Raw genomic sequence first — 13,492 nt, 5'->3', positions numbered from 1 at the left:
AACCTTTTCCTTTTTTTTTTTTTTTTTTTTTCGTTCCTCTTGTCTCTTATCTCTTAATCATGCTATTACGTTGTAGCAGTGCTCCCAAAGAAATAATTTATAAAAATACAAAATAAAAAGGAAAAGGTTAGGACACCTGCTATCATGTGACAGCACGTGAGCAGGTTTCCGCTCCCTTCCTGCACCCTGACAGACCGTATCTATCGGCTATTTGGCTGGCTCAGTGCGGCATCTTTTCATGCTTTTTGCTTATGGAAGAGAAATGCTTTTTTGCTTAAACACGTGGCAAAAGCACTTCTCCTCGATTCCTGCACCACCCTAACAGATAATTCATGGTAGATTTATTCTTAGTCCGCGCTTACTTATCAGATTTTGAGAATGTAATATTAAAGTTAATAAAATTATGACACGTATTTTATTTAAATCAGTTTCATATTAATAATACATGTTAAGTAAGTGGATAGAATTTAATTATAAGGAGTAAATTATTATTTTTATTTATTTTTAGCATACTTTAAAGATGTTTGAGTTTATTTTGATACTATAAAAAACTATTTGTAAAACAAGTAAATCACATACATTAATTTTTATTTTATTTTATTATTATAACAAATATATGGTATTCAGAAATCTGCGCAGGTTGTCAATGTAAAATTTATGTTAACACATTCATTGGGACACACATCACAATATGTACATGAAAAATTATATTACATACTAAAAGGCCTCTAAGGCATGTATGCTAAAGAGCTTAAGGGTCTATCTGTGTGTGCGTTTAAGAGGCTTAAAAGTGCGTTTAATATTCAAAAAATTTATTTGAACAAAAAAAAGTACCCGTTTGATAAAAAAAATTGAAAGCGTTTTTAAGAATTTAAAAAGCCTAAAAATGACAAAAACACACTTTTGTCAAAAGTTTAAAAATGAAACTTTTGTCAAAAAAGTTTTTTTGACTTAAAAACTCTATTTTTCTAACAGGATGCACCGCTACTTCATGGGTACACCACACACAAATTCCTCTCCAACATTTTTTATTCATTTTGCTTTCATTAGACCTTTGCTGACTTAGGTGCCGGAGATCATTCAGTCTTCGGATGGATTGGCCTTTTCACTATTGTTCCCTTCTTTTGTGGGTGGTGCTCCTCCCTTGAAAGGGGTTGAAAACTTGAAGTGACATGGGTGATTTGTGCAAACAACAAAGATATATTAAATAGACAAATATTTTAACTAAAAAAAAATGGGATATTTCTTTTGGTTGGTCCGAGACTGAAAATTGAAAAATAACGAAAAAAGTACAAAAAAACTTCATACAAAAAATCCGACCTGCCGGATTCGAACCAGCGACCTAAGGATTTCTGTCATGGTATTCAACTACAGTCCTCCGCTCTACCAACTGAGCTAAGGTCGGTTGTTGAGCAATGAAGCAATAATTGTATTAATGTATGTATTTTAATAGTCGTAGCGGTTTTGGTGGGTCAGATTCATGAAGCTCCGTAAGTCTCAAGCTCATGAATATGAACCCACCCACCCAAACAGAAAATGCCCATTAAAAGCCTCAAGCTTTTAGGTTTGACTGTAGTAAGCCCAATAGTCAAAATATTTTTATTATTTAAAACAAGCCAAAACAATGAAACATTATTTTGATTTGCTCTATAGTAAAAAAAAAAAAAAAAAAAAAAAAAAAAGAAGGACCCTTGGCTAAGAAACTAGCTAGCTGCTACAATGCTTAGCAAATTTGTTGTGTATTGAAACTAAACAGTGCTTAAAAAAAAATTAATTTGATTCTCATTCCTCTTTGAAAATAGCAAAAATAGTTTCTAAGAGGTAGTTTAATCGACTGGAAACACGCCTAATGAAGTGGAGGTTACTAGTTCGAATTATCCCTCTTATACAGACATATCAAAAAAAAAAAAAAAGTATAAATAAATTTTTTTAAAAAAAGAGAATATTTTAAATAGAATGATGAAAGTAAATAGCTAAAATACTTTCAAAAAAAAAAAAAGTAGTTAAAAAAATAATAATAAAAAATAAAAAATCTTTAACCAAATTTTAACTAAACATTTGCCGAGCTACGGTCATGGGCCTTCCTACAGAACAAAATACGTAAAACGCCGGGTTTTGTGGACCCTAGTCTCTACCATTGAGTGCAGAAGTGGTTAGAGTCACGGTCATGGGCCATCCGGCCCAGTGCCCACAATGAATTAGTCTTAATTGCAGGCTCTGGAATAGGATTTTCATTATCCATGGCCACCTCCATAACCACTCCTCAATGCATTGGGCTTTTTTTTCCCACACATTTATTGACATTTTATTCTTTCTTTTAATATCTCACGGCCCCATACCTATTTACCTTCCCTAAATTATGAAAATATTAAAAAAATAAAATAAAATAAAATTGTTTCTTATTGTTCTTGTCATGCATTAATCAGGGACCATTAGGGGGACCCATAATATATTTATTAAAAGTTTTCAAGGGTCCATATTTATTGTTGGTTTTTTTAGTACCAATTTTGCTATTTTAGTGGCTTCTGATCTTGTATTCTGTTTGGGTTTGGGTTATTATTTTGTAATTCTGCGACGGCTATTAATTTGTCAGCTTTGTTTGTTGCTTCTTGCTTGTTCCTTTCTGTATGTCGAGCAGAAACACCCCATACCTATAGGTTGTTTTTTTTATTATTATTATTTATTATTTTTTTTAATTTAATTTATTTTTGGACAGAGTTTTGAGAGGAGAAAGAAAGAAAGAATTGATTAATGTGATATAAAATAAAATGAATTAATTATTATTTTTTTTTTGTAAAAGAAAAGGAAAACAAGTTATTTGTTAATGTGAAAAATGAAGTTGGTTGTTACCAAACAAGTCATTGTCTCTTTTAAGACAACTTTATCTCGTTCCTTCCTTACTCTATGTAATACTTTCTAATTTTGAGCACTTTCATAATTTATTAACTTTCCTAAAGTAGTTTTAAGGTTCTAATTTCATTTCCAATTTCCAACAAAGCATTGATCATGAAATTAGCAGTTTTTAAGTTTGGTGTATTCTTTTTTTAGCCTCGATCCAATTCACTTGAAACAATGCACGCTTACAAAATATTAAAAAAATATATATTATTTTTAAAGAATTTTTTTTATATATAAAATGTTTGATAAGCCTCACATTTTTCTTGTTTTCTTTTGCGGATAAGATGATATTTCCATTGCTATTATATATATAACAGATAGGAGAGCACTTTTCAATAAGATCTTGGCACGTAGGACAAGAAAGAGGCTACCATGTATTATTGCTAAAGCCGAACAAATAATAGTCTTCGATTGTACTGCAAGGGACAGCATCCATGGCTCCACTTTTGCTTGGGCAAGCATTGGCAATGACCTCTCCAAATATGACTTTTATTCAAATTTTTAGTTAAAATATACAAAAATATTTATCCATATTTAACGGCGACAGTCACAAGTTGCCGCTAATAATATGGATGTTAATGAGCTAAATGCTTGTAGTGAGGACGTGAGAGAGACGATTTGCATAATCTTTTATACTCATTCTTTGAGTTTAAACCAGAGCCAAAGACTTGGCTTTTTCAAGGGAGAGAGTTAAAGCTCTTTGATCGTATCTTGGCATGGCCATCTCCTCGAGAAATGTCATAGTCTTGGTAGAAATCTGCTGCAAAAGAAATCAACAAAGAGCTAATCAAGACCAATTGAACTAAAAGTGAGAGAAGCGACTAAGGTTGATGTGTAGTGTGCTAAAGGGATCCTCAACCCACTCATGCCACATTGCATCAAACAGTTTCTTTACGTGGTTCTTGGATTCAAATGGACACCTAACATGGCAGCTAATGGTTGAAGGGGATGATGCGCTAATAAGTTGGTTTAAAGTGCGTTAACTATCATATTTTACTTTCTAGAAAATACATCAGTCTTCATTAAAGTGGTTCTTGAATTCAAATTGACACTTGACGTGGCAGCTAATGTTTGAAGGGGTGGGTGCGCTAATAAGTTGATATAAGTTGGTTTAAAGTACGTTAAGTGTCATATTTTACTTTCTAGAAAATACATCAGTCTTCATTAAAGAATTGATCTTGCATGCATGGCTTCTCCAAAGAGTACCCTGATCTCTTCTCATCTCTCGTGTTGGAATTCCAACTGCATTTCTACACGAATTCCTAGAAGGTCTCCTGGCTAGCTTCCCAACCTAAAGGAAGAGGAGATGATGATGTCTTCCGGCTGGCTTCCCAGCCTGCAAGAGATGATGGTGTCTCCAAGCCTTTCATTGATGGGATTTCTTTGGCGTCCCTAGCTAGAGGAGGGTCTTCCATTGATGGGGTTTGTTTGGCTTCCCCAACTAGAGGAGGATGAGGACGGCAGTTCTTGTGGAACACATTAATGGCACTATATTCTATCCTGTTTCTTTCTTGTTTGATAGCTTTTGGGAACGATCAACTACCAACTAGCTTCTTATCTACGATGCTAAGTGGCATTGTTTTGACCATATTAGCCCTAGCATGCATGAAGATTAGGAAGCCTATTGTTTGTTCTACCCTAAACTATTGCTTAGAACTACCATCCATGCGAGTAAAATTGATCATAAAACTATGTTTTATTAGCATATTTCACTCTCTTAGTAACCTAATTGGGTCAAGAATGCTCATCTTTTCATCTTTGTGTATTGTATGCGGCATTGTCATTTATGCCATTAAATTGTGTTTATGTGAAGAACCGACTGGTATTACAGAAGAGTTTCGGATTTTTAATGGTCTTTACATTATATATATATATATGAGAAAATGAGATCTCGCTCTAAGCCATAAATATGAAAAAAAAATGAGATCTCACTCTATATGTAATTTATGATCGTATTTATTAGTTGGTTAATGTCTTTTAACTTTTCATTATTACATTTTATATATAGAATTTCACTTGGTAAATAGTTTATAAGTTGGTTACGATAATTAATTAAAAAATAATTACTTATTATGCACTACTGTCAGTTTTTAGTTAGAGTTAGACATTCAGTTTTCGTATGAGAAAATGAGATCTCGATCTATATGTAATATATGATCGTATTTATTGGTTGGAAGTACACTATTTTTATGTCAACAAAGCAATATCTTTATGTATTAACAGTGGCAACACCTCTTGCAAACCTTTATCAAATTGCACGTTTAATTCTATAAACTGACTCATATCGTACCAAATTGTGAGGTTTACTTACTAAGTCGTTAGACTTATACGGTTATTACATCTTGTAGGAAACCTGTTTCTAAAATTAAAGAGTGGCACGATTGCCACTATGGACTTTGCTTAACAAAAGATTTACACATTGTTATCAAGTTTGCTTAAGTTACTATTTCTATTAGTTGCTCCGTGTCTGGGTATTGAGGATATTACATGTTTCATTATGGTTATTAGACATCTATGATTTATTTCACCTTCCTATACATTAACTCTGATAATGCTTAGAGGGGCGGTTCCCCATTTAGCTACCAATTAGCTAAACTTGAGTAATTGCCAGTAATCCTACCAAACTGGTCAAGGCCAGATTTGTGGGTGTTACAAATGTGTAAGGTACATGCATTGTGAATAAGGGGTAAGAAGTAGGGTGAGGTACGAAGTAGGGCTAGCAAGTCTGGTTTGAGTCGACCTACTTGCACTGTCAACCTGATAAGGGTAACCGAAACACTCGAACACATCCCGCGAGTGACCCGACACATCCCATTGACCTAACCTAACACGACGCCGTTTGACCTGTTTAGACATGAACACAACTTGTTTAACACGTTTAACCCCTTTTAACATGAATTTATTATATAAAAAATATATACAATTTCATAAACGGGTTTGATGAGTCAACTCGCAGGTCAAGTGGGACAACCCATTTATGCTAAATCATAACCCTATAACTATGTGTCGAATTAATATCAGGTTTGCGTATTGTGTCAAAAATTGCAAGTCTTATGACAAAAAGGAGGTTCAGAGATAAGAGAGGAGCACGTGGATAGTAGACTTGTAAAACATCACGGGATTAAGAACAGGCCACGCACTATAGTGTGTTACCAACACATCGATTTGGCTTTGAAAACAATTAATGACATATGCTAAAGCCTATCAATGATTTTTTCCCCTATCCATATGGACTTGCTCAATGTATTGAATATTTTTTTTTTTTTTTTTTTTCATTTGAAAGATACTTGTTAGGTCTCATGGGCAAAAACATGAAACTATACTAGCTGGCATACTTAAGCAGCTAATTTCATGAATAAAACTTGGAATTTTTTTTTTTCACTGAATTTAATTAATTAGTGTTAGAAAAGTAGTCATCAGTACTATTTGGGCCACTAAAAGTTTGTCAAGGTATTTATAACGCTTTGAAAGTGTAAACCCACTTTCTGAATTCCAATATCCTCCCCCACTAACAATTGCAACTTATTTCTGGTTCACTAAAATGGGTGGTGTGAATGGAAACTCCCTCCTAGAGAGGATAATCAAAGCAACGACGTCGTACTGGTAATTTTTTTTTTTTTTTTTTTTTAAAAAAAAAGCTTTCTGGGCAAGGGAACACATGATTACGAATCATTAGGATCACAAATTCATTTCCCAAGCAAGCAAATTCCATTAGAGAATTCAGAGGGAAAAGGGATTTCTTTTTTTAAGCAATGAAAAATGAAAGAGATTATTCATCATAAAGCTACTGGTTACTTGATGTTTTTTTGAAAGCGAAACTGAGAAAGATGTTGACATTAACCAACCCTAAATGAACAGGCCATAAAAACGCCGCATCTCTCTCTCACAAAGAGTAATATATATGATGGTTGGCTGATTGGCTCGTAACTGTTGATTAAAAGACAAATGATTGGATAAGAGATAGAAGACCCGTGCTATTCTTAAAAAAAAAAAAAAATTATTATTTAAAAAAAAAAATTAAAAACCAAAAAAATTAAAAAATCTGAGGTGGTTCTGTTTGGGCGAGGCCGAACCTCCACAGATTTTTTTTTTTTTTTTTTTTAAGTTTTCTTAGAACTTTTTTTTTTCATAATTTTTTAAATTTCAAATAATATTAATAAAATATATGAGACAAGTGTCAGTTGTTGATTTGTTTGACGTAGTTAAAATATTGGACAAAAGTACTATCTACGTTTATTGGATAAACATAAGTACCAAACCAAGTTAGTCCTTTGATATTAGGCCTTATCAGAGATACTTCAAAGACATTTAACCCTTATATTTTATCCGCTAGTCTTGAATTGGTATTTTCCATTGACATGGGCTTGCATTACTCATAGGTTTTCAACTTATGAAAACTATAGATTATATTATATAACTCATATAAAAGATTTGAAAGTCCATATTTATGTGTTGTGGTAAAAGGGTATATAGTCTGAGATAGCGGTAGGCCAGAGGGGGCATATGACCCTTTTGACCGGAAACGGATCATCTCTATTTCAAATGATCATAATGCAAAATTTGATTAATGATCATTCAGAATGTGATCATAAACTTTTAAAAGCATTGAGAAAGTAAAAGGGATTCTACACAAAAAAAAAAATAAAAATTATGTGCTATTGTAAAGCAAAGAAGAGTAGTCCTTCTACTTCTATCTCTTGATATCTTTAAATATAAGCTTTCCCATTCTTCGGGAAATTCTTTACCTTTATGAATTTCAACAATGAAAATTTCTAATTCTATGAGATTAACTGATTAAGGTTAAGTTCGGTTCCTTTCTAATAACAGAAAATATTAAAACAATAAAGAAAATTTATTTTACTTAATTTTCCTCAAACTGATCTTTCTTTGAAAAAAAAAAAAAAAAAAGTATAGTTTTCTTATCTGTAGTTACTTTCCAGATTTCTTTGTAAAATAACAAAATTATACAAGAGAAATCTCATATTATAGCTCATTATAAATTTTGTAAGATGGGCGAAAATGTATTTTAAATATGCAAGCAAAATAAATTGACCATACTTATAGTAACAAAAATTATAAAGAGAATATAGTTAAAGACTATAAAATATGATAACGTTGAATTGTTTATTTATTTCGCCAGTTATATTTTTTTAATATTTTTAATCAATATTTTTTTTTTCAACTTTATCATTTAATTTTGTTCCATTTGACTCAAAATCCTAATTCTAATTCTCTCACCGGCACTCATAAGGCTAGGTTTCAAGGGGAGAGGAGTTTGCCAAACGACAATCATTGTCATATGCCGATCGTACATACGAGCACACAAATTAGTGTACTTGTATAGCACTTAATTTGAGATATAATCGTCTCCAAGAGGTAGGTCAATTGGCTGGGACCACACTTAATAAAGTGGAGGTCACAAGTTCAAATCCCCCAACCCCCTCTTGTGTGGACATGTCAAAAAAAAAAAAAAAATTGAGATATAATCAAATCATTGATGTTGAGAGAGCGCACCCAAACCCTAGTCTATAATAGTGTTATTATTATTATTATAGACCTTGTACAAGAATATTGTTTAACAAAATTTTGAGAAAAACTTCACTTATACTTTAAAGTGTAAATACTTTTGTAATCATAATCTTAAAATTTTAAATCCGAAGAATTTTTCCTTTTCAATATCACCAATTTTTTTTTTTTTTTTTATTAAAATGCCCAAAATGCTCCTGCTTAAAAAATAAAAACAGTGTTGAGTTTGATGACCCACAGTTGGGGCCAAGACTTGGGTTACTATAATTTATTGAAGAGTAATGCTACACTTACTCTCACTTTTCCATATCCATTTCTCCATGCTCATAAATTGCTTTTAAAATTACCATTAGATATAAGATTGATCTTTTTCGAAGAGACAATTATCTCACTTGCAAACATACATGGGTGGGATTAAATATATGACAAGATTACCTAATTTTCCTTCTTTTTTTTGAAAGAAAGAGGTAAAATTAGGAGGAGAAAATTATTGAGATATCGACAAAGTAAATTTTTAAATTTTGATATTATAATTGCAAAAGTGTTTATATTTTAGATAGCGTAAGTGAAGTTTTTCTTTAAAATTTTGCCAAAAACCAAAAAAAAAAAAACAAAAAAAAAAAAGAAGAAAGAAAAAAGAAGTATATAGGGAATTCAAGGTCTGCATGATACATTGCGTGAGAGTGTAAGAAACATTAACAAAATGGTGTTATTCAATAGCCTATAAGCTAGAGAATCAAAACCGTCATTAGAAAGTGATTTATGCAAAGTTGATGCTAATAGTCCTCCAATTTGGTCAACGAGTCTCCAACCAAAATTGAACAAACCAAACCATTTATTTATTTATTTTCAAATATATTATTATTTCCTTCTACTTTCAACTCCAAATAATTAAAATAAATAAAAAGAAAAAGAAAAGAGACAACCTTAGCCCATAAGCACCAAACCCCATGCCAAACTCAAATGATTTCCTGGGGTAAAGATGAACAAAAAAACAAGAATTATTACGAAATTAATAAAAACAGAGGCAGTGGTTAACCCACCATGACACAATCAAAAGGCTCGCACGGCAGAATCTTCTTAACTTTCCCCATCTTTTCTTGTGCTTCGATCATATCTAAGCCCACCCGCCTCAACAATTCCCTATTTATTTAATTCCAATTTAAATTAACTATTTAAATTCAAACATCGTATCTTTGATGAAGCTTTTTTCCTTTCCATCATCAATCCCAACCCAAAGCTCTGATTCCAAAAAAAACAACTAACTCCGACGACATGTTCTTCTTCTTCCTCCTCCTCTTCCTTCTCTCTCTTTCCCGCCCTTCCTTTCCCGCCACAACCCCTGCACCACCGCCAGTCACTTCAACTGTCATAACCGTCGATGCCCATATCGCCACGTGGCACGACTTCGCCAAGTTCCTAGACGCCGGGAAGGGCAGCCACGTCAGCGGCATGTGTGAGCTCAAGAGGTACTTCAACCGTTTCGGTTACCTCCCGATACCCGACAACAACTTCACCGATGTCTTCGACACCCAGTTCGAATCGGCGGTTGTTCTTTACCAGAAGAAGCTCGGATTGCCGGTCACCGGAAAGCTCGACTCCGATACCATATCGGCTATCATGTCGCCCAGGTGCGGGATGAGCGACACCTCGCATGCGTTGCATAAGACCCGTCACTTCGCGTATTTTTACGGTAAGCCTCGGTGGCTCCGGTCGCCGCCGATGATGCTGACGTACGCTTTCTCCCTGGACGACATGATTGATTACCTGAGCTTGTGGGAGATTCGGACGGTCTTTCGGCGTGCCTTCTCGCGGTGGGAATCGGTGATTCCGGTGAATTTTACCGAGACGGGGGATTACCAATCGGCGGATATTCGAATCGGGTTTTATCGGGGGGATCACGGTGACGGGGAGCCGTTTGATGGGGTGCTGGGAGTGCTGGCGCATGCTTTCTCGCCACAGAACGGGAGGCTCCACCTGGATGCAGCGGAGACGTGGGCCGTTGATTTCAAATCAGATAAGTCCAAGGCGGCCGTTGACTTGGAATCAGTGGCTACACATGAGATTGGTCATGTACTGGGGCTAGCCCATACTTCGGTGCGGGAGGCTGTAATGTATCCAAGCCTGAGCCCTCGGACTAAGAAGGTTGACCTCAAGATTGATGACGTGGAGGGCGTCCAGGCACTTTATGGGTCAAACCCTAATTTCAAATTTAGCTCTTTGTTGGAGTCGGAAAATTCTCTTAACCAAGCCAATATTGGCCCAGACTCAAGATTCTCTGACTGGACCATTCATTTAGCACTCTTGTTTTTATATATATTTTTTACTACATAATTTTTTTTATTTTATTTTTTATTTTTTAGGTTATAGGTGTAAGAAAATCACACACTAAAAGAAAAAAAAATTAATAAATGAAGATTCTTTCTTTTATGTCATATATATTTTCTGAAAATGATGAGATTAGAATTGAGAATTTGAGAAGGCAGTAAAGTAAATAAACTCAAAAGAAGAGGCATTTTTATTTATTTATTCTAGTGGATGGGGGTGCTGGAGCTCCTAGCTACCAAATGACCAATTGCAAAGAATATGCCTAAACTCATGTATAGTAATGGAACCAAAGTGGCAAAGTATCACTTACTGTTCAAGATACTAAATAGTATCAATCTCATATAGAAGCCAGATACATATATGTACTTTTCAGTATGTGTTTTTGGCACGTGTCGTTATATAATGGGTGCCAACATGTCAAATTAATCGATTCCACTAATTTTCTTGATAATATGAACCAATTGACTTATCCTGAAAGTCATTAGTCACTTTATAAACATTTAGAAATTTCATGGTACTTGTACAAAGTCGAAGGAAATTCCTAATGGAATGAGTCAATTGACTCACAAATAAATTAATGTGTCTTTGACCAACCCACCATGTCCTGAAACCCACAAGGAAGGATCCTGATAATTAAGCTAGCAAAATTGTCAAAAATGTGAATGAGAAAACAACAATAGAAAGAAAAATATAAGAAGTGTGGTGTTTTTTGTTAATTTGGTCAAAAAAAAGAGTGTAAATTAAGGTCCTGTCAACTTCATAGTTTTGACAGATGACTAATCGCATTGTTTTGGACCATAAATATCATATCCCCTTCCTAGATATATACGTACCTCTATGCATCATTACTTAGGGTTTCCTTCCTAAAACATTCAAGTACGTAGGCCTCTATGTTCAAATGATCCATCAATCCGATGCTTAATTTTGTCATTTACGCGTTTAAAGCAAATGAAGAGAGAGGAATGTTACGCGTATACTCTAATTTTTTATTTTTTATTTTTACACTCTTTTAGACGATTTTTAAAATTATCTTTAGATTTGAGATGTATTATTATTAAATTTTCGTCTAATAATAATTTTAAAAACTACCTAAATGTTGAACCACATCATGTTTATAATGCTGAAGTTTTATTTCTAATTCTTAAAAACTTTTTACTACTTTTTATGGGTGAAGGCAAAACAAAAAATTATTTGATTGCTTTTTTGAGGTAGCCATGGCCCGCCCCATCTATGAGTACGTTCGATTAGCCGGTGATTTGCAATAGGTAAGAGTATTCACAACAGCTCCCTTATATCTAGTTCCTTTCCCTAAGTTTAGAGAAAATATTAAAGAAGTCACAAAAATTCACTCACAACAGTCCCTAAATGAGCCATAAACATTAGGATCGCTACAGTGAAACCCAATGTATTGGGTTCAACTGTAGCAATCCTTATGCTTATTAAAATAGAAAAAAAAAATCAATTTTATCTCCTCTCACATCACAAAAGTTAAAAAAAAAAAAAAAAGTAAAAAATATATTATTTTAATGATATAATGAAGTGTTAATGAAAGCAATTGTGAAATGTATTTAAATAAGGAAGAAAAAAGTAGTTTTGATCCTTAAATTTAGAAAAAATGACGAGGAAGCTACTGTGAATGCTTTTACACCATTGGCATATGTCTACTTCCATCGAAAGCCAATTTAGCCCTTTTGAAACATTTTCACCTTTAAAACATCAAATTTACTCCTCTTTTTTATTTTATTTTTTTTGTACTAATGTGAGAATAAGTTAAAAACACAAGTGGAGGGAAAGTTTAAAAAATTCAAATGGAGATAAATTTATTTTATTTGAAATAATCTAACAATATATATAGCCCTCTAGAACAAACTCAAACAAATTTGATTTCATTACAAGAAAGCTATTTGGCTCCAATTTGTTGACGTTTTCTGGGGGGTGTTTCATTTGCTACAAGTCTTTTCCTTGGCTACTTTCCACAAAAGAGGAGTCTTCTCACTTAAAAGCACTTTTGTAGTTCACACTCACATGCAGGAAAAAATTAGTCTACACAGTATGAACATCCCCTGCCCACCACTTACCGTAAAGACGGGTTGAATCCGCCATCGGACAAAGGGAGAAAGAGAAAAGGAGGCAAGTATGGGGCCATTTTGGGGTGATTTTGGCCACCCCAGCCAGCTAGAGGTGGTGGCCGAACTGGGTAATGCTATACAATATATATCACCCCATCCCTTAATGCCTCTGTGGCGTGGTGGTTTGTGTTAAAATATTTATTAAATAATTTTTTTTTTTTTATTAACTTAAGTTCTTAAGACAAATAGTAATTTATCGGTTCGGCCACTCCCCATTTGACTAAAAGAGTAGTTGAACTGATTAAATTTATTTTTTCTTATCAATTTAAGTTTTTAAGACAAATAGTAATTCAACAATTCCCTCAACCTGTTTGACTAAAGTGGTGGCCGAGTCACCCCCACTTCTAGCCCCCCACCTTTTTTATTTTAATTTTATTTTTATTAGAGATATTTTTATTGTTTGGGGCGTATTGCAAATTTTTAGTAGTTTAAGGGACATTACAAAAAAAAAAAAAAAAAAAAAAAAAAAAAAGGGAAAATAAACCTTTTGCTATGTTCTCTATCCATCAATAATCCAAACGGTCCATTTCTCTGAAAATTTGACTACACATTTTTCATCATTGTCCGCTGTCGAAGGTTTTATCCATGCCTTTGGTTTCTTGGTTCCCTCA

At 33.7% G+C, this 13,492-nt stretch overlaps 1 protein-coding gene and 1 non-coding gene across 2 annotated transcripts; one reads left to right on the top strand and one right to left on the bottom strand.

Moving 5' to 3' along the window:
• Window positions 1-1,314: 1,314 nt before the first annotated feature.
• TRNAY-GUA (transfer RNA tyrosine (anticodon GUA)) lies at window positions 1,315-1,405 on the bottom strand. The gene is given in 2 exon segments: window positions 1,315-1,350; window positions 1,369-1,405. It is a non-coding gene; the product is annotated as a tRNA-Tyr (tRNA).
• Window positions 1,406-9,452: 8,047 nt separating this feature from the next.
• On the top strand, window positions 9,453-10,758 carry LOC132174038 (Matrixin family protein). Its single transcript, XM_059585752.2, has one exon. The coding sequence runs from the start codon at window positions 9,700-9,702 to the stop codon at window positions 10,756-10,758; it is 1,059 nt and encodes a 352-aa protein (XP_059441735.2). The 5' UTR covers window positions 9,453-9,699.
• Window positions 10,759-13,492: the final 2,734 nt, after the last annotated feature.

Source organism: Corylus avellana, chromosome 3, assembly GCF_965113065.1.
Source record: "Corylus avellana chromosome 3, dhCorAvel1.hap1.2, whole genome shotgun sequence".
NCBI classification, from domain to species: domain Eukaryota; kingdom Viridiplantae; phylum Streptophyta; class Magnoliopsida; order Fagales; family Betulaceae; genus Corylus; species Corylus avellana.
Note: the sequence above shows the minus strand (reverse complement) of the source record. Positions and strands in the feature narration are given on the sequence as shown.

Excerpts from the sequence above, each read along its gene's own strand:
- LOC132174038 (XM_059585752.2), top strand. The coding sequence starts at position 9,700 with ATGTTCTTCTTCTTCCTCCTCCTCTTCCTTCTCTCTCTTTCCCGCCCT.